This window comes from Durio zibethinus, chromosome 2 (assembly GCF_047325235.1).
Source record: "Durio zibethinus cultivar Kanyao isolate XHJ-2024 chromosome 2, ASM4732523v1, whole genome shotgun sequence".
In the NCBI taxonomy this organism is placed as follows: domain Eukaryota; kingdom Viridiplantae; phylum Streptophyta; class Magnoliopsida; order Malvales; family Malvaceae; genus Durio; species Durio zibethinus.
The window spans coordinates 3,068,971-3,096,831 of record NC_143163.1 but is presented as its reverse complement, the minus strand read 5'-3'; the positions used below and the strand labels follow the sequence as shown (position 1 = coordinate 3,096,831).

The following is a 27,861-nucleotide window of genomic DNA, read 5'->3' as shown; positions in this document are numbered from 1 at the left end:
ACATTTTATAAATGGTCACGGCACGAAAATTTGCTTTATAGGAAGCGTAAATCGTTTCTGTACATAACAATCGAAAGTTTAGAAGACAGATCACAATCTTTGCTGCAAAATTTAAAACAAAGCAACATCTTGCGTCTGAAATTTCGGATATAGTGATTTTACCTTTCTTTTTTCCTCTTTTTTTTCAAATATTTTTAACCTTTAATCTCTTATTTTTACAGCACCTCAGTGAGGTAGAAAACAACTATTGATATACCTTTTTAAACAGTTGCATACAGACAAACCAATGAACATTGATACGAGAAAACTGGTGATCACGAACCCTGAAAACAAAAAGATTATAAAATGTCAATTTCATGGTATGAACAGCTCTGTTCTTGATGGGCCGGACGGCAAGAAGAGCGATAATCAGAGTTTCATCATTCTATTCAATTTATTTCAGTATAGAAGATGAGTCGGATGCTAAAGAATAGAAAAGAATTAAGCATGACCTTCATTAGGAGGGTAAAAATAGCAGTGTCAAGAAGTGAATGCGAAAAGCCTATCTGCAATCTTTGTGCGACAAATTGGACACTCGGAACAAGCAAGCGAACAAGATTTACATACTGCAAAAAGGCAAAACATAAGCATTTCCAAAAATAGTTGATAAGCACTAAGCGGAAAAGTATAGAATTGCTTCAAAGATGACTTACAACAAAAATGCCGACAAGGGAGAAGAATTGCTGCTGTTGGTGATTCAAAACATACTTTACACATATGGGAATTGGCATCTCCATTTCCCAGGGATTTGAGCTCTTTTTCCTTCATCTCTTGCATTCGGGCCTGTAAGTATTGAAATCTTTTAAGTTGCAGTAGTCTATGTAAAACAATTAACTTCAAGAAATAATGTGATTATGGCCACGGAATAATCACACAGAGAATGCTCTTTCAAGAAAATTTTTATGTCTCCCATTAATGAATCAATCAGAAGCCCCTAACCCTATCAACATTAGCAATATTATTCAAATATGCAGGATATGCGTTCACAATTCTAAACTAAACTGCATCATTTGACAAGTATAGAGAAAAAGCACAATAACTTCTAAACGGGCATTCAAGACTTAATATAAGCAAAAATGAGCCCATGGCTAAATGTGTCGCATGTAAGTATGAAGCCTGGAAGTCTAGCACGGCATAATGGTTATGTTGGGAATATTCTTTCTCCAAAAAGAAGCCTCTGAAGTTAACATGACAGTGTAGCATGCCCAACCAGAACACAAAGGTTTGGTGGGGGGTTGACAGGAAGAATGCATGAGTCATGGCAAAGACCTGAAAGCCTCAAATAAACAGTTACAATCTAGTGTCTGAGAAAGTATTTGTTGTTTACAGATGCAATGGAGGTCCCTGATCTATGGGTTTGATCTCACCCAAGCATAGACCTAGTTTAGTTCAAAAACAGGAACAAACATGCCATATATCAGAAAATCTTAAAGTAGCCTATGGGTGAGGACTAGAGTGAAGGAAATAAGCCAAGGGAGATACAAAAAACTGAAGTCAGCACACAAATGCAGTACTTGAAAAGTATGTACAGGAACAAACCTTAAGGCGAAAAACTAGGGGTTCTTCCGTAGGTATTTCATTGGATGGTTTTGATGACACTTCTGAAACTTGTCTCTCTTTCAGGATATCGTTACTCTCATTGTTGTTTGCTTTTGGATCATCAATATTATCCATACCATTACTATGCTGCTCATCTGTATTACTCTCAGGGGCAGCAGCTCCCTCTTTCTTCAGCTTAGCAACAAGCACCCACATGTTAGCTAAATCATTCTCCAGAGCTTCCTCCCTCTTCTTTGCTTCTTCAACCTTTTTCCTGTATTCATCTTCTAGGAATTCCTTCTCAGCTAGGGCAGCTTGAAGAGCTGCCTCCCGTTGTTTCCTAGCCTGCAGTTCCATCTTCAGATCATCCGGATCAAGATTCCACGACTCAAAGTCAGCAGCTGCTCCAGAAAGGTCATGAGAGCGGCCAGAGAGCCGACCCTTCCTCCCAGGTCTCATGCTGTCACTATACTTGCGGTTGACACCATTGACAGTTTGATTAGCAGAACCTCTAGAGTGTGCCAACTCTGGAGCAGCCAATAATTCCTTCTCCAGTTTTGCATTCTGTACTGAGAGTTTGGTCACCTCACCAGCCAAATTCTTTAACTCAACAGCAGCAGCAGATGCCAATTCTTTTGCATATGAAGCTTCTTCAGCCAGTTTTTGATTTTGGACACGCAACCCACTGTTCTCCTCTGAAAGCTGCACCTGTTCTAGTTTTAGTTTTTCATTCTCAATCTCCTGCATATATAAACACAACTTAGATCATTTCAAAGGTGCAAGGAAAACAAAGTCATACCATAAAGACAATCAAATCTTTTCTCTTTACCTGTGGATGTTATCATATTATATAATTAACCATGTAAGGCACACTACTGAATCATCTTAATGCAACTCTGCATACCTCCATCAAAATTTAAAATTTGATGAAATATTTAAGAAAAGAAAGACAAAGAACAGAGTAAAAGCCTTGTATATAATAGGTGCACCTTACAATTTCATAGCAAGGATCTTACAATCAACCAACAATGCTACTGAGTTATGGGTAAGTAGTAGAAGCAACATTCAATAGGAGAAAGAAGCAGAGAAATGCTTAAAAGATAGTGCATGCCATCTACACTAAGATATCAAATCGCATCACAAAACTTTAGTTGCAACTCGCAACCATTCTGCTTTGACTTGTGCTAAACATTCCCAAGGTGTATGAAACAAAAGAGACAAGCAAGTGATAGCCACATGATTAAAAGGATTTTCCTTCTTTTATTTTTTATTTTTTTATTTTTTGCAATTATAATAGATGTGAGTTCAGGTGGAGGCAAGTTGGTAATATTTCATGAAATCATATGAAAATAAGAAGTACTACATGCAAACAAACCAGTTGAAGACCAAAACTTGTGACAGCAGAAAGCTAAAGCCATTAAGAGTTTACAAACCAGCAATAAGTAGATTACCTGAGATTGAACCTTTTTTCTTAACTCATCAGCATATTCTTCAGATATTCCCTGTTCAGAAGACAATGATAATTTGTCACTGGAGATACATGCCAACCGCTGCTCCAGGAGATTCACCTTTTCTTGCAATTCCTCATTCTCAGAACACTGCCAACAACCAAAACCATACGTGAAAAACAGTTCCATGATAATAGGAGAAACTATCAACAGGTAGAACAAATTGGTTTAATAAAGAAGCTAGCAGCATCAAAAGAAGGACCAAATGCTACATTAAATTTTCTATTAGAGAGATAACAAGTCATTTTATGAATAGATGAAAAAAGGCAAGCACAAGGCATTCACCTTGTTCTGCAGTTGTTCTTGGAGGATACGGTTATCTGCTGATTTTATCTGTATCAAGGAAAAGAATCAACTTGATTACACAATGAATCTAAAGAATCCTGTTTATCAAAGCCACACTGCTTACATCAATGTTTAACAAGCCTTAATCAATGATGAAAAAGTGCCCATCAAATGTCCTTTAACTCCATAAATCAGAAGAATGGGACAAAATCACTCACCTCCAGCTCAAAACTCTTTTCATTACTCTGGGTCATCAATCTCATAACTGTCTGTTGCAACAAGAAAGCATTTAGAATTAATTAAGCGAAAATCAACAGCAAAAAAACACTAACAAATAATTTAACATAAAATTTAAAATATTAGTATAAACAACATTATCATAAACAGGATAACAACACTACCTGCTGCATATCAACAAACGATGCATTAGCAATTGAAGCTTCACCGCTCTCAATTATGTGTTGCTCTAAGACCCTCATTTGCCTCCTCTTTTCTTGAATCTCTCTTTCCAAATTCTGAATCTGTGGTTAGAAAACACCCACATAAGCTCATTAGGATCTTAAGAAAAAAAATATGTAAATTTAATATTGAGTACATAGGTACTGGAAATACAAGTAAAGTTTTGTCTAGATTGTATTCCCCTTTGCATTAATTAGATTCAAACTTAATGTTATAACTCATGGACATCCAGATAATACTAAAATTTAGTCATTGACTCCCAGAAATGGTAGATGAATGGGAACTAGACTGGAGAATAAGTATTACTTTCCTCTTTACCATAGAAAAGTTACCCCTAGAATACCAACAAAACCCCCAGTTCTTCCAGCCACAGGAACATCCGTCGGTACTGCCTCTGAATTAAGATGTGTTATAGATGTAAGACAGAGGAAAAGAGTACCTGAGTTTTTGAGCTATCGGGGTCATTTCCGGACTGATCCACCAGGCGTTTCAGGGTACTGGTGCTAAATGCAATTTCTCCAGCTAGCATCTTAACTTGCTCAACAAGAAGGTCCATCTGATCTGATGTCATCCCACCCTAGAGTGTTTGCTTTTATCAGTAGATTATCAACAGCAATCAAGGAAAACTAGAAAAATTGATATCAATGAAGGCAGTTCTGATTTTTGATTCACTGAAGAAATAATGGATGCTGATATGGTATTATATTATGATTTGTAAGAATATCTTTGCACAAAACTGTGTATTGGTAGCAGGGGATGTCAAATTTCAGCTACAGATAGCTAAACTGGATGAGGGCAAACAAAGTGGAATAGAATAAGAAAGTCAAACTACTCTCGGGCCCTTGCTGAAATGATGCTTCTCCACCAAGGTATGAATGCCTAAAAGAGTAACTTAAAAAGAAGATAGCAAAGGAACTCCCCTGATGGTTTTCGCACATTCTATTTCCTAATGTTTAGCAAGACTCGTTTATAGCACATTCATATATTATATGCCCCTGAAATTTTTAACCAAATAAGTCTAAAGGCACATTGTTTTGTAGGCTAGGGCGCTAGGCAAAAGGTGAACCAAAGAGACTAAAAAATAGACAATCATAAAAACATAATTAAAGAAATAAAAAGATGGAGATGACTGAAATTTCAGCGCTAATTATGAGGGTCTAAGCCCATCCAACTGTCAAGTTAGAAAGAGAGAAATTTAATAAAGGAAAATAAAAGGAATTCTTTTGAAAAAACAGAACAAAACGACACTTGAAAAGGTTGGAATAAATTAAACAAGCGAAACATACTGCCAGCAGTTTAGTCCCACTAATAAGTTCACCCGCTTGAGTTGACTCAGTGACGGTACTGCCAGTTGGTGAGAGCTCATTATTCATCCTGCTGGAGGATCTTCGATGTTTAAAATCACAAGAAGGATCAGAAGCAAAAGCTGCAACTGAAGATAGAGAATCTTTTTGATTCTCACTATCTATGAGCAAGGTTCCATCTGCCAGTACATCCAGATTCTGATGATGGAAAAGTGCCTGAAATTAACATCATAATCACATTACTAGATAGAAAACCAGGACCTACAAAAGGTTCTCATGACTAGATAATACAGTCCAACTAAAGAAAAACAGACAAGGACCGTAAAACTCTGTATCAGATATATATGATATAGACATATAGATGCATAGCTGAGATATCAGCACTCAAAATTTATGTTGCATCTTTCTCATCATTTGAATAAAATGGGCCACTGGCCCTTTTCGGTGTAATATATATACATATACATACATACGTGTGTATGTGAGAAGGCTATTCGTATAATGTTACTTCCTCAACCATCAGAATAAAGGAATCACGGATTTTTTTGACCTCTTTATGATAAAAACTTACATCATCCTCACCAACAGAATGACTCCTTTGATGACTTGGTACATCACTCAAACATCCAGGGATGGTATTTTTGGTAGAAACAAGTATAAGCTTTGTAAGCCTTTGGATTCTGCTCATTAAAGCAGCTTTGGCTTCCTCTTCTTCCTCTAATCTCGATTGCATTTTCACCTGACCTTCCTCCAACTGTACCCCAAACAACACATAGCTATGAAGAATACAGTAAATAGTTGTGCCATCAAATAGAACAATGACTGTGGAAAGGGAAATGCCAGACCTGTTGCCTCAAAATCATAAGTTCCTCATGATTAACACCAACAACCATTCCCTCCCTTAGCTGATCAAGTTCTTGTTTGAGGACTGAAATTTCTTTCTGATACTTCTTAATCAATGATTTTTCATCAATAATCTGGAATAAAATTTAGTTTTGAAAGCAGCATAAGATTGGGTCTTAAATATATCTCAGTATAACTATCCAATAGAAATAACACTGAGGCTTTAGAAACCTTATTACGCGAGGCGTAGATTTCCACTCGCTTTGCCCTGCTTGCAAACTTCAGGGTATTATGAGTTTCCTCCATATTACTAGATGCAGGTGTAACTGTGCAAATAAGCTGTAATTTTAAAGAAAAAATTGCAAAATAGATTAATAACTTTTTGTCACATGTTGATAAGGATACATAATTGCAGACAAAAACTATAGGATTAGAGAGATAATTAAAAGATAGATGAAAATGAAGATATTATGTTGGAGGAAGGTAAAATCAATGAACCTATAATAATTAGCACATTATGCCCAGTTACAAATAAGATATACTGATCAACTCACCGAAACATGTCCATGCCCACTTAGTGAAGACTGCAAAAGGCGGGTAAGCTTGGAGTCTCGATATGGAACATGGGATGCTTTTCCTTCACTTAACTTTCCTATTACCTTCACATTGAAACCAGAAGATCTATTTATAAAACTAAAAACAATAGTCATAGATACCAGCCATCAGAAATGAATAATTTGACCAGAAAACTTATTATCCACTCCAGAATTGTTATTGCCATTACTAATTAATTGAGATTGTCGGAGAAATAAATCTCAATATTCAATTCCTTTTCTTCACAAACTTAACAGAATCTATAATCCTGAAGAGTAGTTGAAGGGACATACTCAAGGCTTTGTATGTTTTGCCCTTATAATAGACTGCAGGTGTTCAACATGGGGAAAGTAATAAACATTCATTAATAAAATGCTTATGCAAGACACCTACAGTTCCAAGGGTCAGAAGACTTTTGTTTATGTAAGATCCTTCCTTTCTCCTTAACCCGGTTGTCTCAGTTTTTGAACTCTCAGATCCAGCTAAATCAATCAAATTCTGGACAAAGGAACAAAACAAGTAGCAAGTCAAGCCACTAATTGGAGAGGAATATTCTTTCTTGAAAAGGACAGATGAATTTTATCATACAAGTTGAGAAAAGACCACTCCATCATATTCATCACCATGAGCACTACTCTCAATCATCTGCAAATTTGTCAGCAGTTAGGAAAGAATGGACATGAACAACATAAGTGTCCATTCTGGTTCAGAAACAATAAAAAACCAGACATCCAGAAGCCCTCTAAGATAAACTAAAAAGTAAATAAACCAATTTTGAAATTTACCCAAAGTTTTGACATGGAAATGAGTAAGTTCCGATATCAAGAATGTTTACCAGTGTGAATATAGTGTGACTTCGGCTACTCAACAGATTGAAGTTATTTGAACCAACATGACGATGCTCTGCCCACCAACACACAGATGGAAACTCAGTAGAAAAAATCTCACAAATAGATCATTCATTTTATATAACAGTGGAAAAAGATAGGAAGGAGAAAGGCAGGAAAACAACTAAAGGAAGCCAAGAAAGCACCTTCCCCAGCAGCAATAAAAGAAAGGGCATGCCCAGGAGACAAAACCACTTCTTCCTTTATACCCTCAACATAAGTTCCCTAGAAAGATAACACTAACATAAGCAAAAGTATTAAACCAACTTACATTAATTGCAAGCCATTCCATCAGCAACTTTATTGAACAATTTCTGATAATCCCAACCCAAAGCCACCCAAAAGAAAAAAATCTTTTATAATGAATACTCATTAGATTGATATTAAAAGTGAAGAATGGTGTGCCTTTGTGTGCACATGACTTTTTTGAGAGAATGAGAGTGAGGTCATAAACTAAAATAAACACAATGCAAGAATTTGAAATAAGTAGAGCAAAAGACCTGGGCATCTTCTCTGACGCGCAAATTTTGACCAGTTGGATCAAGTAAGTCATTTATCACCTGACATAAGAAGCAAAATAACACAAAATTGTATTAAAAGAAATTCTAATTTAAAAGGATAGGAACTGAAGGCCAGAAATTGAACGACATAGGTTATAGTATTAACAGTTGAACAAAACCATTCTCACTAAAGTAACATCATAAAATAAACAGCAGCAATAGATGTGAAAGCTGAAGAAAGAAATTCTAACTTCAAGGCCATTTCATAAATTTAATCATAAAATTAAAAGTATGACTCACCTCATTGTAGATTTCAAGATATGACACACGGAGTAAGAATTCTCGCCCTGGAGTCTGAATTATAACCACAGTTAGTCATTCAAACTTTATGCATAGAATACTACGGGGGAAATAATTGAAAGCAAGTAAAGTATGCTGCTGCAAGTAAGCATTTTTGTGGTATGACTACTATTATCCAAGAAAATCAATGTCACTGAATTTTCAGCTTTGGATAAACGAAAATTATTGGGAAAAAGAGGTATTTAGATAGTTGCCTAAGAAACCAGTAAATGTAATTTCACTTTTATAAGACGAAGCACATAAACCTTAAGATTGCATCAAAACATAAAAGACAAACAAAAATAAATAAATCCATGGAGTTAAAAAGACAAGAAAAGACCATTTGATAATCAAGTGCCAAAAGGTAACTTCTATAAAGGGATGTTGTCCCTACTCACATACTTCAAAGCATAACATGTTATCAAAAGTTCTATAACTAATGAACCAAAATTCAAGGAAGAAATTGGGTGGTTTGTTTCAAAATGGAGCAAACAAGTTCAAGTCAAACAGTTGCCAATGTAGGTTAAAGAAACCACACTTGATGAAAAGGAATGGAAAAACGGCATTCATCTTACAGTTCTGTACTTAGGCCTAATGAATGATGTCAGAACACTTACATCTTGGATACTGCTGAACACGTCCTTTATTGCCAATGGGATAATACCAGGAGCATTTTGATCCCCCTGTGCATATTATCAAAGAAACAAGTCAAAATAAGATGACTGGAAATAATTATAATGTTATATGACAGGATAAGACGCATAAGACTCATATAAAAGAACAGATGGAAGCTATTGATGATTCTCTGGATGTATCATGCCGAGAATACAAAATCATTTTTTCTTTTGCCTTTTTAAAGTATATGTCATAAGCGATGCAGAGAGTAAATTTTGAAGCTAATAATGAACACACTGTTTGGTTTCATTAGTACTTATATACAAGTAAAGATGTTCAGATCGATGAACATTTCCTGAAACATTACTCATGCTACACATGTGATTACTAACTTTTGTGACAGGAAGACTTAGCAAATTTAGGAGTTGGGATTAAGGATCTCAAGTTACAAAGTTCATGAAGAGTAACCATCAACTATAAACACAAAGCAATAAAAGAACTCCATTAATTTGATGCTTTCAAGAAACTCAAATGCAATGCTTATGCCTACAAAGAGGTTTTGCTATGTGTAATATCTATACAGTTTGCAACTGAATATTTGTTACCATTTGTGGAGGAAACTCCACAATTATTCATTTTAAAAGTTCCCTTCCCTAGCTGCGCTATCAAAAAATTTCAATCAGATGCAACATAAACTTGCAAATTTGCTACACTTGAAAATCTATATGAATAGTTAGACAACCAAAATTGATACTATAATGAATAAAGAGGTCTACTTCAAAGAACAACAAGCAACAAAAATTGACCCAACTAGATTTTATGAATTTCTATATACTCCAATTAAAAATAGGAAAACAGTAGATAAAAGAAGTTTGATGGGAGGCAACTAGACTTACATGCATAGTGTGCGTCTTTCCACTACTAGTAACACCATAAGCAAAAACAGTTCCTATAATTCCAACGAGCCAAGTTTAGCGTCAATTAAATACATAATATAATTTCAGAATTGAAACAAACCAACATATTTGAGCAACATGGCAATAAATAACTTCGAATCAATTAATTTTTTTTTTATATTTTTAGTTAAAATTTAATTAGCAATCAACTGAAGCAATCAATATAAGTTCCATTGATTAAATTTACATACCATTAATACCTTCCATTGCAGCCTTAACTACAGGTTTACCAGCTACTTCATAAACCTCTTGAGAAGTTGAATGAGGTCCAAATACTCTGTCTGTCAAAAACAAATCCAATAACCTTCATATGATATCCACATTCATTGGCAGGCTTAAACATCATATTCGTGCTAAATCATTTTAACCAAAATTAGCATATATTTATAAACTCCCCAACAAAATAATATGAATTTCTTCATTTAATTGAAATACTTTTTAAAGAGAGATCCAGGCAGTTCAAGAAACTGACGATTAAAAATAGGGAAACAATTAGCAATAAATTTCAACCGTAGAAGTCAAAATCGAATAAGGCAATTACCAAATGCGTAAGCTGTAGCTGGATTATACTCATTTCTCACGGTCTTATCCCCGTCGGCATACCACCCGATCTCATCCCCTCTCTGGAATTCCCTTTCACTACAACCAGACAAAATAAAAATGAGTAAATAAGTCAAAAACAAACTGCACTACCTGAACATAAAACTCCGATTACTATTAATCGAAAAAATCCTCAACTTAGATCTAACCGGCTACACTCAGATCTACACTTACTTCAACGGCCGAAACCGAATCGTAACTGAAATACTATCCCCCGATCTCGGCGCTTCCAAAGGCCCGCCTATTATCTCCTCCGGCGCGTATGCCACTGGTGTGCTAGCATTGTAACCAAGTGAACCGTAGTACATCGAATCGGACCTGGACCGACTCGGCGTCATGGATCGAGAACCATATCCACCTCCCGAGTTGAAGTACGAAGACGCCGACGACGAGCACGTGCGAGGCATTAGTTTGCTGTTCATAAATGAGGAAGTTGAAGAAGTGGATGAGAACGGACTTGAAGGTTTCCGATATGAGAACGGCGAGCTGCTTCTTGCTCGAGAAGAAGACGCCATACGTAAGAAATTAAGAATATGAAGAAAAACCCAAGAAGAAGAAGAGAATGTGTCAGTAAGCTCAAATGGCTTGACACACAAAAGCGAAGAGCATTTCTTTTTTCTTTTTTTTATTTTATTTGAACTCGCTTTATTGCAAAGAGAGTAGCTATAGAAAGTAGAAAAAACAGAGAGAAAGAGCGAGATTGTTTCTTCTTCTTTAAGACAAAGAGGAGCTGCAGGGAATAAAAAATATAAAAATAAAGGGTTTAAAACTTAAATTGAAATTAAGGACACCAAGGACCGACTGGTAGGAGAAGAGAAAGACTGATTTGTTTTTTTGTAATTTTTTATGTTTTGAATTTACAAATTTCAGGTATTTTTTTGTTTTTTACTGTGGAGTGACGTGGAGATTGGTGGTGACGTGGAAGGTGAGGACGGAAGTAATGGACCCGCGGCCTCGGGGTAGTGGGATTTTTGAAAAAAAATAAGTGCCAAAATGAGCGGGAATAACTGCGGGCCGGAGGGTAGGACAAATTGCAAAATGGCGAATGAGGACAAAGTAGTTGGAGTATTGACGGCTCGCTTAAACAAAATTAATATCTATCTGCCAACTGTGAATTCGGTTGACATTAGGTTTATATCATTTCAAATTCAATTTATTGAATTTTAAAATTAATTCAGTTAAATTTAAATTATTTTTATTGAATCAAATTTAAATTAAATTTATTTTAAAAATATGAATATTCAATTAGAAAATTAATCACTGGCAAAAAATTTTAAAAACAAATCAATACTTTTATGAATAACGTAACTTTTTTCACGTATTTTTTTATTTTACTTTTAGTTACATAATAATGTGTCAAATTTTAATTTATATTCAAATTATTTTAAATTAAAATCAAACAAATTGAGATTATTATTTTTTTAATTGAATTTGAATTTGGACGAGATTGAGTTGGAATCAACTTTGTGAACTTACATATAAAAAAAAATGGGGGTAGGTTGGTAATAAATAGTATAATGTTTTGGTATTTTGCAAAATTAGGAAAAATCTACGACCGTGACAAAGGAGTGGAAGAGCGTCGTGGGGAGAAAGTGCTACTGGCTGTTTTCGATAAGATTGCGACACGTCACGAGTTAACCGATTATATAACTTCCTCAACGGTCCCAATCCCATTTATTTCCTGTCGAATTCCTATTTTTCAAGCTACCCCCTTTTTTTTTTACCTTTTTTTTTAATTAAGCAGTTAAGACATAAATGTCAATAACATAATAATATTTATTTTGAAATTTTAAAATTTATAAATAAAATTCACATATAAAATGTACTATTTTGAATATCTCAAATTAACATTTAATTGATATCAAATCAATGTAAAACTTTACAAATTAAAATAAATCACTTAAATAAACATCCTAAAGATATAAATTGAATTATAAAACAATTAAAATTAACGTGTAAAATAAACAAAATGTACAAAGCATAGGCTTATGCTTAAAATAAAAAATATATAATAAGAGCCCAAAACAATTTATGTAAAAAATAAAATAAAATAACAATAATAATAATAATAATAATATAATGTTTTAGCCTTCGGGACATTTATGGTTTTTTTTAATAATTTTCTTATAAACACAACCTTTTTGCACGTGAAGTTGGAAAAAATAGATGCCGACTCGCATGTGAAGGGTGTCTTTACCTGTCACGCATTACACGCTTTACACGTTGGAATTAGATCGGTGACGCGAGGCCGAAGTGGAACGTAAGCAATCCCATGTCAGCCGGAAGCAGTGCCAGTGGGGCCACCGTAGTCCATTTAAGCGGGTGAAAACCCGCCCGTAGAGTGAGGGTGCACCAGGGTTGATGGTGGGTTAACAACCACAACTGCCCAGTGCATTTAATTTGCATGTGGAAGTGATTGTTCCAGTGCAACCACATCCACCGTAAAATCAATATCATCTTTCATCAAGTGTTGCATTTCCATGATTGCAGGCTAATTGGCGATTAATCAATCAAAACTCAGATATGATTGTGCAATTTAAGTAAAGACATTTTTAAGTTGAGTTATAAATGTTAATCATTAAAGTGTTTCACACTGCTAATTTTTTATGACAACAGTGGTAACTTCATAATTGAATTTAAGAAAATACTAAAGTTTATTAAAATAAAATGTACCCCACTTTTTTATTTTATAAATCATTATATTAACAACGAAATTCATGATTTTTTTTATTTTTTTTAGAAATACATTAGAGCTTTAAATTTATAATTTTTTAAATTTAATTTTATTAATTCATACAATTACTCTTAAAAAATGATATTTAATAAATTTAAATTTTAAATCTTAACATTTATAACTTCTTTTATCTATTTTTATATTACAATATTTTTTATAAAAAAATATAATATTATAAATAACAATTAAATCAAAATGAAATATTTAATATGATATTTAAAATTTAAAAAATTTTATTAAATTCTGAATCTACTAATTAATACAATAATTGATGAGATATTTATTCATCATTTATCATCGTTTATATTATAATTAAATTACATTAAATAATAAATTTATAATTTATATATTACATTAAAAAATTTTAAATTTTATATATTATATTAAATATTTTATTATAATTTAAGAGTAAATCTAACACTAAACATAAAAAAGTTTGTGTATGTTGCTTCTTGCTGCCTTTATTTCGTTTTCATTGTTATTAACTCTTTAATTGTTATTCTTTTTCTTCTTTCATTCTAACTTTTTTTTATCTCTGCTTCTGATTCCATCCAACAACCACCATTTCCTTTCACCTAGGTGGAGGGGCTGAGACAAACAAAACTTTTGATGCACATGAAACTAAAATTAATATATAGTGTTTAGTAAATCAAGTTTAATGGTATAATAATCACTGTAACGTTGGTTTTTCTTTTTTTTTTCTTTTTTTTTTTTTTAAGGAAGGGGGGAAAACATAGTGGAGTTGGTGGTAATTAAAGTTTCCCATGCATATTGTTTTAATATTTGATCACAAGATTCCAAAAGCAACGGTAATTCAGAGGGAAGCAACTCTCGATCTCCGGGTGTTATCAGAGCCGCTTTTATATTGCTTTTAAAGGTTATATTTGATATATGATTAATATATAAATTTTATATGTTATTAATAAATTAATTGATGATAATTTATTAATAAATAAATATTAATTTTTAAAATAAATGTACATAAATTAAAATTATTTATTTATTATTAAAATATCATCATCAAATTTATTTTATTAATAAATTATTAACATATAATTTATTAATAATATATAAATTTTATATATTGATAATATATTAAATATAAACTTTTATTTTTTTTTATTTCCTTACTGACCCGCTTCCGCATGTAATGTAAGTTGACGGAACAAATAGCAATGTTTGCATTTTGGCTACCATTCTGGTGGAATATCCTATAAATGCCTCCAATAATGCGACTTCAAAGTTCAAACTTCAAAGCCTGGAATTATTTTTATGTTCAGTAAATTAAAAAAAAAAAAAAGAAAAAAAAGAAGAGTGCGATCAATTCTCACTTCTCGCCTTTATTTTGTTTTTACGTGGACACCAGCATCCAGTGTCTGGCAATTGGCAACATCTCCGTATTCCCGCAAGGTTTTTTTTTTTTTTTTTGGTCTAAAAAAACGTTTTAAACATTGGGCACAACAATTTTCTTACTTATTCATGAAAATGTATCGTTTTATGAGCAATAATATATATATATGTATACATGCATGGAATCATGGATGTATATATTTTTATATATAGTAGTAAGTTTTTTAATTAAAATTAAAATTAAAAATTTTATTTTTTAATATTAAAATTAATTTTAATATCATTGAGCTAACAATTTGTACATATGAGATTAAAATATTAAAAGAGTTATTAAATTTTATCGTTTTATTTAAATAAAATTTTATATTTGTAATATATTCAAATAATTTTTTAATTTTTAATTTGTATCACAATATGTCTTTATTTCAAATAAAATATTAATTTATGTTAAATATTATTTATATATAAATTAAAAGAAAATAATTTATTTAAATACAAATAAAAATTTAAAGGTTTATTTAGATGTATAGTAAAAATTATAAACTAATTTTGATATAATAAAAATATAAATATTTGTTTAAATAAAATAATAAAATATAAAATTTACTTGATTATTTTAGCCCACATATAATAATTCCTTTTTCTTGTTCACTTGCATGGATATATACTTTCAATTTTATAATGCGACAGCGATCATTAAAACGCGCAACAATGACTTAAAGTTACAAATGGTAAAGTTTTGTTTGTTTGCAAGAGGAAAAGCCAACACATTCATAATTATTGCTTCAAAACCAAAATTCTCATGCAATATTTATGGAAAATGAAACTTTAAGATAGGAGTTGTGACAACAATGAAAGCCATAGGCTTAAAAACAAGGCTAAGAAGTGAAAGACAAAGAAATGGAGTAAACAAGGAAGAGGCTGATCATCTGGCATAAGGTAAAGGTTAATTGAAAGGACATTGCTGCCCTTCTCATCACACCTTTTTCCCCTCTGGGACCCACCAGAATTAACAGTGGTGCGTCTGTTTGAACTAACCAACAACTTTGTGTTGAAATCCATTTTGCCTTTGATTCGATTCAACCACTCGTTTTTTACGGGTTAAATCATCCCTTTCCTATGCAAACTTTTTATGCTAGATGCTCCGTCAGAAAAAGAGTGCAAGCAAAGGATTGGCTGGCAATGCGATGCGGTGGGCTTATCATTTGTTGACCCAGTGACTTTTCTTTTTACTGATTGGCACGTGCAACCTCCTCGGGGTGGTCCTGATGCGGGAATGACTTTGAAATGGTTAAGTGCTGCGTGACTATCTGTATTATATTTTATACTGTATTAGATATGAATATGATATAAATTATAAAATATATTTAAATATTAAATATAAATATGATATATTTATTATATATAATATGATATAATTAATATGAATATATACGAATAAATATAATTAATACGAATATATATAAATAAATATAATTAATATAAATATATAAATATAAATAAAATAATAAATAATTATAAATTATTCATCGTTTATAACTTAATAAATTAAACGTATTAATAATATAAATATGTACTTACATGTTAAAAAAATAATAATAATACTCATTTAACATGCTTTTAATATATATTTAAAATTTAATATATATTACATAATTATATTAATTTTTAGTGTCAAATTCAAAATGATAAATTATCAAATATTAAAGAATAAAATAATAATGTATAAGATTAATATTAATATTTATATTATTTATATTCGTAATATAAAAAATAATTTTATAATAATTATTAAATGAGTATTATAATTAAATGTTGAAAATAACTTTTATATGATATTAAATTACTAATTAAAATCATAATTAAAAAATTAAAAATTAAAAATAATATTTTATATATTTATATTAAATTAAACTAAATATAAAAGATATGTTAAATGTGTTAAATACGTTAAATTGATACTTGCATGATAATATTAAATTAAATATTATTTGTATCATATTGTATGTTTAGATATATTAACATATATAAGATATGAATTATATTATATTAAAATAAATAAATACAAAATATATTTTTATAAAATATATATAATATTTTTTTATGTTATTTTTATATCATTTTTATATCATATTACGTATATTAATACGTATGTAAGCCCTGTGAGGCCGTGACTGATAGCAGAAGCTAAATTAGCTGTCACAAAAATAGCTCACGTGCTAACCTGACGTGTCTCGTTCACATGTGGGGTGCCACTCCAGTTGATGTTTCCAAATTTTCCACCGTCTCCTAATGGTACAAGTTCACATGCTACAAGTATCATTTCCCAGTCAAATTGTCCCTATGAATTATGATTTCGATTTGGTTTGTTGATTGAATTGGCTAGAAATGAACATCCATACAGCTTTTTATGTTTATATTGATTGATGTATATCTAGCAAAAGGTCAAAGGTTAAAGATTATTTAGAATCAATCAGTGAGTAGGACAAATGATTAGCACCTAATTATCCATAAAAAATGGATTAATAACTAATTGTAAAAGAAACCAACCGCAGCCTATATATATGTATATATTATTTTTTTTCAATGCATTTGTTAATTCTACATGGAACGCATGTATGTTGATAACAACCAATTCCTTGAAGACCCTAATCCAAAAGCATATCATTGCCGAGCATATAAAAGTATAATGACACTAAACAATGACAAAATTATAGTACATGATATCGGAAATGTTTTTGTTATATTAATTAATATAATAATTTTCATATAGTTGTATCTTGTTAAGAATATGAGATTACTACCACATACACGATAAGTAAAATGGCTTTTATGTTTACCTTGCGTTTGGTATAAATAATAAAAATAAAAAGGATTTTGAAGTTTAATCCAAACAAATTTTTACAATAATGAGATTCGTTCGATAATACTTGTTTATCTTCTCTTACTTCTTATATTTTGGCTGCTCTTGCACAAAAAATGAAAAGAAAAGAAAAAAAAAAAACCCACCAATTTTCTTCCTCTCTTTTTGTTTCCTTCTTTTCGTCTTCAATCAAGTGGGTGTTTGGTTCACAAACAGCCCTCGGGCTAGACTTTTCTGTTTCTTTCCCATGATTGATATTGGAGAATGTCGTTGGAGCACTGGAGTCCAATAATTTGCCAATTCAGGCAATGATAGAATGGGGACTCGAGGGCATAATCAAAATTCAATTATAGTGTTTGATTATTTTTGGATGGAGATAGCATTTGAAATTTTTAGTGTCATGGTTTTGTAATTTTCTGAGAAATGACTATTTACAAACTCAAAATCAATTTTATTTGGGAAAGGTAGCAAATTTTATCAGTGCTAAAATCAGGTTAAGTATTTCAGTATCAATATTTCTGGCTTATTGAAACTAATGTTTACCGTAGGAAGTAATAATCGAGGATATTTTAATCATTGAAACTAAAAATTTAATGGACTGGGTCAAGCCTAATTGCTACTAGCCCAATCCAATTGAAGGGCCCATCTCACGAAACAAACAATCGGTCCAATAATCCTACAACAGTTACGAACTTCAGAGTGAAAGATAAAAGAAGCACATGCACCAGAATAGAGGTGCCGAAATATGCAGGCTCAATTCGCCATTCCTCCCTCTCCACACTGGTTCTCTATCCATCGTCCTCCAAACCAGGTAATGTTTTTCCCTCTTAACCACCACTTCACACGTTTGTTCAATAAATTTTAGTGTCAGATATCTTAATTTGTGTAATTTTTTTTTAAATATAGCTGTTTGAGGCGCATAAAATGCGAGTCCTATGGTCATTCAGGGATTCACAGAGTCTAACATGATATATATATATATATATATATTTATTTATCCAGGATGTTGTACTTCAAGGAAGTTGAATGTAAGAACTGGGCCATTCAAGAATAGTGAAGATAAATCAAAAAAGCGGAGAACAATGGTTGTTGGATGTAAGAAAGAGAATCAAGAATTGGGTTTCAAGCCGTTGAGCAGCTTTATCTTGGAGTGGATTTCTGTACATCTGAAGCTAGGTGCGCTTTGATTGACAATCAAGGGACAATTCACGCTGAAGGGAAGGGAGAGTATCCTCATTCCTCAATACATGGTAAGAAGCCTCGACAACTGCATTTTAATATAATATTTTTTATACTAGTATTAGTTATAAATCTTTTTTTGAAGTTACTTGAACATTTAAAATTTACATAGAATTGGATACCTTAGAGTTCAAATCGGAATTGTTTATTTGCTTTTGTTTTTGTTTTCCATGTTCTTAATTATGTGCATGAACAAGAGGAAAATGGTGCTTGTTCGTACCATTTCTGTAAATGTCTTTACCCTGTCATATTGAGGATGTTGTTTCTGTTGTCTAGAAGGAAGAAACAATGGATTGGACAAGGTCATGGAAAACAACCCTTTTCTCACTGCTTAAAGGTGTTCCTGTTCATCTCCATCTTCTCATTGCTTCCATTTCGCATGATGGGACTTCTGCAACTACTCATTATTGACAGGTGATTATCTAAAAGATTGTTTGCTTATCCATGTGCATTCTCCTTCTCGATTACTGGATTGAATTTCAATGTGGTATCTGAATTTATCACCTGCAGCAATAGAGGAGAACCGTTAGCCAGCCCTTACCTCTACAATGACAGTTCTCCAGATGCTTTACCAGTGGTAAAGTCCATTGCTCCTGTAAACCATTTAGTGTGCTCTTGTCCCTTTACTCTGTGCAAGCTTGTTTCATGGTGGAACAATGACAATTCAGACTAAAGATGTGCAATATTATTGCACCAAGCTGATGGGGAGCTTGGAGTTTCTTATTACAACAATGCTTTGAAGGTATTATACAATAAGTGATTAGTCATAATTTTAGGATTTTAACCCCTACTGGCAATCTACAGGCTACAGAAAATTTAAGCAATGAATGATTAAGAAATTATTCCACATGTGTATAGATTGGTTATGGCCCTGAACTTGCCTCCTATTAACCTTGGCTGTTATCTCAGCCTTATTCGTGACTTTTACCTATGGTCAAGGCCCCTGTAACTTCAGACGGTCATTTGAAAGGGGATGTTATAACACAATTTGGTATAGGTTGTTCCATTAAATACCTTCCTATGCCTCCCTAGATGGTTCAAAGGGCAGTTAATTGTGTGGTTTAAGCATGATACAACTCGTTTCAGTCAAAATGTGATATTTTGCATTTGTTAATTGTATTAGAAAAAGTAAAACTTGAGATTTTGCACCCCTTAAAGAGTTTAGCATTATGAAATGATAATGATTTTGTGTTTTATATTTGTTTCTTATGAAAAGAGAATTAGTTGGAAATTTGATGAAGAAAAAGTTGGAAAATTATGCATTAATTGTTCTGGATTTATATCTGCATGTTGTTGGTTCTTGATTGCAAGTTAAACCTACCCTAAACTTCTGAAACTGCAGTTAATATTTTACAAAATGCATCATAGCAGGTTTTTCAGAAGATGGTATTGTATGTACTAGGACCACTGATTACAGGGCGGCCCTTCTTGCAGCACATGCAACAAAACCTGGGAAAGCGGTTAGAAATTTGTGACTTGTCTCTAATTTGTGTTTATCAGGTAATGTGAAGTGGCTTTTTGTTGTTTGTCATTTGGCTGTCTCTAATTATCTTTATAATCTTCTGCAATCTGTGTCATATTTGGTTCATTATTGCCGAAGTAGATATGGAGAGACATATTTCTGCTATTCTGTTTATAATGCTCTTGTTTAGTCTGGCCTGCTATGTTGCATTTTACATCTGTTTTTAGAGACCTTAATTGCAATCAGCATGCCTTTTCTCTGTGAGTTTCGTGTGGTCACCTCTCTGGTTTCATACTTGCTTGGTATTTGGGAATCCATTGCCCATATAGAGATGGCCCCTTGTTCAATATTTATTTGATTGCAGAAAGGAGGCATGGATTGCCATTGGTGACAGTTATTCTAAAATGTACCTCCTCTTGGTATAATATTCAGGCAAAAGTTTACATCTTATTGAAGGATCTAGGAGCAACCCAAGTGGAAGAAGAGTTTACTGCTGGGGGTGGTGCAAAGAACGACAAATGGACAAGGATTCGAGATAGAGTACTTGGTTTACCTGTGAGTCGAGCAGCCCAGACAGAAGCTGCCTATGGAGCTGCTTTATTAGCATTGAAGTGTGCCCAATGAAATTAGAGGCTGGTGAGAGCAGGTGACTATCGAGTTTATAAAATATGTGGAGTCATTATTTTATGGTGAAACAATTTGTGATTATGTGTCGATTTAGCATGCATAATTAGTTACAATTCCTCCCTGTGATTCCCTCTTGAATTTTAAGAATCATGTCGGGTAATTCAACTTGAACCTGTTTTTCCAAGAAAACCTGCACATGCCAAAATAATGAACTTGAGACATCAATCTATAGTTGATCAGTGCTGAGAATAGATGTACTTGCTGTGTTGGAGTGTTTGTTTAAATCCTGAGCAACTTCGTTTGTCCGTCCAATGTGCCACTGCCCACCACTGTAGTTATTCTTTGCCTCCGAAATCCAAAGTAAAAATACACCGACCGCTTCCCAACATCCCAAAGGAGCAGGAAGAACAAAGTAACAATTTGCAACAAATCCTAGAGACTAGCTTTAGCGGCCCAAACCCCAATGTGAAAATTGGAGGAGGCTTAGGCCGATTTGATCGCCATCCGTGGGGTCATGGGATGAAGATTTGCCAGGGATGGCTAGTAGCGGGGAGAGGAGGCTAATAGAGTACCAAGTTCTGACAAACTGAGCAAGAGCTTCTTGTCTAATAAATGAAGGAGGGAACATTCGCAGACAAATTTTCACATTTTCCGGTTACTTCTCTCAAGCAATCAGAATTTCAGACACTTACAATCTTTTCTTTGGGCCACCAAATCCAGGCTTTCAATGGCTCATCTAAATATCTAATCATCACGTATATCTTTTCTTGATAGATGGTTTCATGACGCGCATTTTTCTCACGCGCTTGCTGCCTTTCTAGCATGCTATGTGCTATCTCTACCTTCCGCCAACAATTACAATTATGTAAATTGTGCGAGACAAAAAGCTTTTTTTTCTTTAAAAAAAATTTATACTTGATACATGCTGCATAAATTTTACTCGTAATCAATAAAATAAATTAAATAATATTATTTTATTAATATATAAATATTAATTTTTAAAATATATATATGAAAATTAAAATTAAAAAAATCACTTACTAATAAAATAATATTATTTTATTTATTAATAATATATAAAATTTATAAATTAATAATACATCAAATATAAATTTTTAAAAAATTATTAGTGAAGATCAAACATTTTTCCATTTTAAAGCTTCATTTTTTATTCTTTTTAGTGTAGTTATTTCATAAATTATTATTGTATAATATACCGACAATAAAGTTTTTAAATATCATAATTAATCAATTTAGATAATTGATATATAATCATTTAAATAATTATATCAATTTATTGATTTATTTAAGAGAAAAATAACCATTATCATTCTGTTTTTGTGATGTTAAAATATGGATTTTTTTATAATAAAAAATTTTCAAGTAATTTATTTTTTTGAATTAAGAAACAAATCATTTTTAGTACGGTAATAAAGAAAAGAAAAGGCATTATAGTACAAAATATTGGAAATTAGTCAAGCTTATTGAACAATCCAATATATAAATAGCAACAATTTTGGTAAAATATTTTTTTTCTAAAATAGACATTTTATATGGTTCCATAATGATACCTCGAGAAATCTTACTAATTCCAATTTTTTAATACAGTAGAGTCTTAATTATTATCATTTAAGAATACTTTAGTGAATTAATTTTTGGATTCTGACCATATGCAAATTTCATTATTATAACAATAATAAGAAATACGTAGTAAAAAAAATCGATCATAAGTTCATATAACTCTTGTTAACGAAAAAATCGTTCATTATTTTTAATTGATTAATAGAACTAGTAATTAATTTTAAAAAAAATGGATTGTAAGTTCATTGAACTCTTGCATTCAGTATTTTCCAAATACCGGATAAATTTGAATTAGATATACAGTGAGAAGAAAAAAGAATAGGGTACTATATATAGGTTGCAGGGGATTGATCAATGGCGATGCTTTGGAAACGTGTTATTGTTACATTTGAAAATGGTGATCATGAGAACTGAAGCTTCTCAAAGTTTTCCTCAGAACAAGGAGATGAGAAACTGGAGCTTAAACCCAGAAGCGCCAGAGTTTTTCCCTGCCAGAAATGCTCTAGCTTCAGCTCCTTCTCCCGTATTTTCACCCACAAACCTACCTTTTCTTCATTTTCAAACCCTACCATCTCCTTATCCCCAAGCTTTCTCAGCTCCAATGTTCTCTCACCCTTCATACCCATATCCTCATCTACATGCAGTACACGCCCATTTCTTGATCCCAGAGAAGGCTGCTGCTGCTGTTGCTGTGTCGATGACTGAACCAGTCTGTTCCTGGGTGGAACCATTCAAGACTAAGATGGTGCTTGAAGAAGCGCAGGAGCCCAGAGTCGTGGCTCGAAAGGAAAGCGTCGGAGGTACCAGGAGAAGGAATAGAGATAAGTGGGGAAGGAATAAAAGATATGGGAACGAAGGGCTTGTAAGGTTTGATCACAGTACTCAGGCTCGCAAGAAAGAATGGAGGGCGAAGCCTAATAGTTGGAGTAGTGGAGACAACAAGCATTTTAGTAGAAATGCTGATCAAGCTTCGTTTGAGTCCCCAGAGAAGGTTCAAGGTCGGGCAGCTGGGAATAACAACAGAGAGAAACATCCACTGATTCCGCTGAAAGATGATGGAATGGAAACGACGGTCATGATAAAGAACATACCCAACAGATACACGTATATAATCTTTTGGTTTCTTCTAATCTATGTACATTTATATCATTTTCAGCCCTTTTTTTACCCTTTAAGGTAGCTAATTAAATTGAAAGATATGTGATTATGAATCTTTTAGTTGCCTTTTCGTTCTCTGTGATTTTTTTTTAGCGTTTATTGATCTAGTTTTGTATTAGTATTTGCTATTGTTTAAGACTTGTGAAGGATGGATCTTTTGGGTTGCCTAAAGCGTTAAGCAAATTGGGACATATATTTTGATTTCATTGCTCAAAACATTTGAATGAACTGTTCCTGTATTCCTTGGTTGTTGATATTTGTTTAAATAACTGATAGGTCATTTTTTTTAGTTTGCCGTTTTCATGCTCACTCTTGCAACTAGAAGTTTTGGGTTTTTAGCACTGCTCTGAGTACTGTATTTTGGCTTCTTGTAGACGGGAGATGTTGAAGGATTTTCTGGACCAGCACTGCATGCTTATGAATAAAAAGGCAGAGTTCCAGAATGCTGGTGCAGATGAAGAACCTTCATTGTCAGCGTTTGATTTCTTGTACCTTCCGATAGACTTTGGGTATGTTACAATAATTCATACCCCTCAATAATTTTTTTTGGTTATTTCACATTGTTCATGTTACATTATATTGCTTGCATTTTTATGCTGTCTATTTCGAGTTTGATGAGAGTGATATTGCCAAATTCACCATTTTTTCAGTACCAAGTCAAACAAGGGTTATGCATTTGTAAACTTCACAAACCCAGGAGCTGCCAGGAAGTTTTTTGATGCATGGCACAATAAACATTGGGATTGTTTCCAGTCAAACAAGATTCGTGAAATATATTGTGCTAAACTCCAGGTACATGTATCTGCAAACGGAATTACAATCAAATAAGCGGTTCACTTCAACACAACTTACGTTGATGATTGAACATTTAACAGGGCATGGAACAGCTAGTGAAGCACTTTGAGAGGATGGAATTTCCTTTTGAAGACTTTCATCCACTGGCTTTTAGTCCAGCTCGTGATGGTTCAAAGCAGCTGGTGAAAGAAACTATAGTTGGAAGATGCACAGGCTCAAACTTGTACTAGACCAAATCTAAGTAGCTGATGACTTGACTGGGATGCGTATGGTACAAAATAGTGGCGTGGTTTTTAAATCTGTTTTTCAGTTCTGTTTGGGTTCAATTTGGTTCTGATCTTAAAGTTTTTATTAGTCTTCAGACTTTTTGGTCACGATGTTGCAGGAGATTGAACAAAGGGTGGACCTTGGCACCTGGATCTGACGATCTGATGAATAATCAAAGGGCAGGTGGTGGGGTCCACCCCGTACTTGGTTGGCTGTGACATGTGGGGGGTTGGTTTGTTCGTGCAATGTCTTTTCCGAGTATTTTTTGGGATAGATTTTGTACCAACTGCCACGACTTATTGTGACCTTATTTTTAACATGCCTACAGCTTTGTACTTCCGTGGCAGAGTTATTTTCTATTCTGACTGTCGAGTCCACTCTTTTTCCTATTTTTGGTTTCGTTTGCCTTCACTGTTAACCCACTGTCTAATCCCGGTTTAGCTTTCGTTTAAAATAAGCATTCAGGCAATGTAGTAGAAACATAAGCATGAAAGTAAACCTAATGCCAGAATCCCTTTCTCCAATTTAACTGAAAGCTGTGCATAAAAAAGGTTGGATTTTCTATGACAAAAATCGCTGTTTCTACTTTCTATTATAGCACGAAAAAAAGACTCTGAACATCCGTTTGACCAAACGAGGAATACAAAACTTTACATGCAGCAATCTTTTCTTTGAATGGATCGTTTTAAGAAGCAGTACCTCCTTACAAATTGATAAACTTCATCTCCGTCGGATTTGGTTCGTGGTTTCCATCCATACTTATATTTTAGATATTCAATTTCAAAAGAAAGTGTGGGCATTGCAAACGACCGATTTTGGCTGGCGTTTTAAGGCTTTCAAATGTAAACGGTGGATGAAGAAAAGTTGGGAGAAAGTCGACTCTGAAACGGAAGTTGGGCTGAAGACTGTGAAGTCCTGACTGCTTATTTCATATTCTTGAGCAACCAAAAAAATTGATATACACAGCTTTCTCGGACGCTTTAATCATTTATACCTATATTTGGTGGGGTAAAAACGCGATGAGATGGATAAACCCCCTCGAGATGGGAAAGACTAAGACGCCAAAAGTTCGAAAATATTGCACAAATTGTTAGCAAATAGGGGTGTTGCGAGAATCGAACTCGCGACCTCTCGCACCCGAAGCGAGAATCATACCACTAGACCAAACACCCATGGTGACTTCAAAGTGATTGATTCAGCAAAAAATTTAGCACAGACGATGCTATCATCAAAACTTAAAATATCTTTGTAGCCAGGTAAAAGGCAAAAACAACATTTCAGTGACAGTAATGGCGGCAACACTTAGCTTCTTCCTGAGACCCATTTGCATCTCAATCTCAAGATTCCACAATAAAATCCCAATCATTCACAAATCCATTCGTTCTTCTTCTCTTTACTCTTGCTCTTCCCTCACTTTCCCTCAAACCCAATCTCTCTCTCTCATCAATTCCTCAATTTCAAACCAGAATGGCAATTACCCTTTATCCCTGCTGGACAAAGAACCTGAACAAGAATTTGACTCCGAAGTTGAAGAATATGGTAGTAATGATAACGAGGATGATGTTGGGATTGAAAATGGTGAAGAGGGTAGTCCGATAAAATTGGGTTTGGAGGTGGTTGCCGGAAATACCGAGGTTAAGAAAGTGAAACTACCGAATCTAACGGTTAAGGAAAAGAAAGAGCTGGCTTCTTATGCACATGGTTTAGGGAAGAAGTTAAAGTGTCAACTGGTGGGCAAATCCGGTGTTACTGATAATGTCGTTTCCTCTTTTATTGAGACTCTTGAAGCCAATGAACTTCTAAAGGTACCATCTCTTTTATTTTTCCTTTAAAGGGTTTTTGTTTTCTTAAATTTTCTACTTAGGGTTTTAAGTCTTTGACTTTTTTGCTTAGTTTTGATGCTTTCTAAGCTATGGGTAGCAAATATCAGATTTTTTTTAAGTGCTGATGGCTTGGGTTAAACTGTCTTTCTTGAGTCTTAGTTCATGCAACTCTAGGCTTTAGAATTTAATTGGTGAGATGCTTGTCACTGCTACATCTCCTTTTGCGTAGAGAATTTAAGCAGGTGAACAAAAATGAGTATCAAACATGCCGACTTGATTTTATGTTTATTGGGAAGATAAGTTCAAATGAATGTTCAATGTTTGTTAGAGATTGATTGGTTAGCGGTGAAGAGGCAGTGAGATTCCCTGGTAATTTATCTTTGATTTGAGAAATATCTGGTATATCTATATTTATATTTAATCTTTGTGAACAGATCAAAATTCACAGGACCTGTCCTGGAGAGCTAGAGGATGTGGTGAGCCAACTGGAGCAGGCAACTGGTTCAGTTGTGGTTGGTCAAATTGGCCGGACTGTGATCATATACAGGCCTAGTCTCACCAAAATGAAGGCTGAAGAGAAAAAGAAAGAGTTTAAGAGAGTTTTATTGAGAAGGCAATCAAAGCTGAAACCTGCATTGGTAATGACAGAAAAGAAAACAACTACATATTTGGAAGAATTGCTCTGTACTTTCTGTTAACTATTTGGATAACAAATTATGGTAGCCTGTTCCACGACCCCTCTAATTCCCTTTGTAAAATATGCAGAATAAAGGACAATCACCTTTATTGTCCGGACGTGGTAGAAGGGGAAGCAGTAGGTTTAAAAGTTGATTTCTGGTAATGTTTTTCTTCGATCGTGCTGGCTTGCTGTTTCCATGATGCCATTTGTTCATCAATAGTCTGTCCCCGGAAATACATTTTTGGTGAAATATTTGATGATTCAATTGAAGTTAGGGTTTACTTGATGAAAGAGACCATTTGGCTCATTGACAAATATGATGCATGTAATGTTGAGATAAATTCGAGATGGATTAAAGGAAATTGTTAAGTCAAATATATGTTTATAGTAGTTTCTAGCTTCCAAGTTTGTGTAGATTTGATATGGGATTTGGACATGTGCCTCGACAATTGATGCTCAGTTGAAACAGTTTCAAGGTGAAAATGGAGGTGTAACACAATGGGCCAAGCTTAAGTAGGTTCGGCTTGGGCCCAGCTTGGGCCCAATGTGGTTCAGGTCTGGAAGTTGTCTATGCCTAAACATGGGCCCAAAGAATTAATGTCAAAATATTTTATTAGTTTTATTTTAATTTATCTTTGAATTAATTTAAACAAAATGTATTAGATAATATTCCTAGTTATATAATAAAACAACGATTACAAGATAGGCCCTAAATCTGGCCCAGTGCCATCTGATGTTTTGGGCCGTTCACCAGGGCGTTATAACTATATTCCAGTCTGAACTTGCAATAACTCAATACAAGTTAATGGTATTGG

The 27,861-nt window shown here is 33.5% G+C and overlaps 4 protein-coding genes, 1 non-coding gene and 1 pseudogene across 7 annotated transcripts; 4 read left to right on the top strand and 2 right to left on the bottom strand.

Annotated features, from left to right (window-relative positions):
* Positions 1 to 12: 12 nt before the first annotated feature.
* Positions 13 to 11,202, bottom strand: LOC111308827 (kinesin-like protein KIN-7D, mitochondrial). 2 transcript variants are annotated; one of them, XM_022907464.2, is made up of 25 exons: positions 10,643 to 11,202; positions 10,410 to 10,507; positions 10,060 to 10,149; positions 9,809 to 9,861; positions 8,915 to 8,980; positions 8,259 to 8,312; positions 7,959 to 8,018; positions 7,605 to 7,683; positions 7,407 to 7,474; positions 7,160 to 7,216; positions 6,965 to 7,069; positions 6,532 to 6,636; positions 6,209 to 6,316; positions 5,980 to 6,111; positions 5,706 to 5,888; positions 5,117 to 5,350; positions 4,270 to 4,407; positions 3,773 to 3,892; positions 3,590 to 3,640; positions 3,372 to 3,419; positions 3,030 to 3,176; positions 1,579 to 2,319; positions 693 to 822; positions 492 to 605; positions 13 to 323 (listed from the first exon to the last, which is right to left on the bottom strand). In XM_022907464.2, exons 1-24 carry the CDS (start codon positions 10,981 to 10,983, stop codon positions 520 to 522), a joined length of 3,294 nt encoding a protein of 1,097 aa, XP_022763199.2. In that variant the 5' UTR covers positions 10,984 to 11,202; the 3' UTR covers positions 13 to 323; positions 492 to 519. The 2 variants fall into 2 exon arrangements, with proteins under 2 accessions (XP_022763199.2, XP_022763200.2); XM_022907465.2 differs by having other exon boundaries at positions 10,069 to 10,149.
* A 5,955-nt stretch (positions 11,203 to 17,157) lies between these two features.
* On the top strand, positions 17,158 to 21,017 carry LOC111308023 (uncharacterized; annotated as a pseudogene). The gene is made up of 8 exons (XR_016331848.1): positions 17,158 to 17,236; positions 17,341 to 17,402; positions 17,679 to 17,720; positions 18,055 to 18,226; positions 18,418 to 18,665; positions 18,931 to 19,068; positions 19,165 to 19,396; positions 20,026 to 21,017. The product of XR_016331848.1 is annotated as an uncharacterized LOC111308023 (transcript).
* On the top strand, positions 19,037 to 20,740 carry LOC149519882 (D-ribulose kinase-like). Its single transcript, XM_089751294.1, has 9 exons — positions 19,037 to 19,068; positions 19,165 to 19,284; positions 19,513 to 19,599; positions 19,687 to 19,747; positions 19,871 to 19,943; positions 20,026 to 20,040; positions 20,155 to 20,253; positions 20,344 to 20,418; positions 20,481 to 20,740. The coding sequence occupies exons 1-9, from the start codon at positions 19,037 to 19,039 to the stop codon at positions 20,738 to 20,740; spliced, it is 822 nt and encodes a 273-aa protein (XP_089607420.1).
* Positions 21,018 to 23,657: 2,640 nt separating the features above from the next.
* On the top strand, positions 23,658 to 25,018 carry LOC111308022 (protein terminal ear1). Its single transcript, XM_089751287.1, has 3 exons — positions 23,658 to 24,012; positions 24,133 to 24,274; positions 24,358 to 25,018. The coding sequence occupies exons 1-3, from the start codon at positions 23,864 to 23,866 to the stop codon at positions 24,505 to 24,507; spliced, it is 441 nt and encodes a 146-aa protein (XP_089607413.1). The 5' UTR covers positions 23,658 to 23,863; the 3' UTR covers positions 24,508 to 25,018.
* A 626-nt stretch (positions 25,019 to 25,644) lies between these two features.
* On the bottom strand, positions 25,645 to 25,716 carry TRNAP-CGG (transfer RNA proline (anticodon CGG)). The gene has a single exon. It is a non-coding gene; the product is annotated as a tRNA-Pro (tRNA).
* A 50-nt stretch (positions 25,717 to 25,766) lies between these two features.
* LOC111308249 (uncharacterized) lies at positions 25,767 to 27,434 on the top strand. The gene is made up of 3 exons (XM_022906561.2): positions 25,767 to 26,349; positions 26,802 to 27,005; positions 27,133 to 27,434. The coding sequence occupies exons 1-3, from the start codon at positions 25,834 to 25,836 to the stop codon at positions 27,196 to 27,198; spliced, it is 786 nt and encodes a 261-aa protein (XP_022762296.2). The 5' UTR covers positions 25,767 to 25,833; the 3' UTR covers positions 27,199 to 27,434.
* The last annotated feature ends 427 nt before the right edge of the window (positions 27,435 to 27,861 follow it).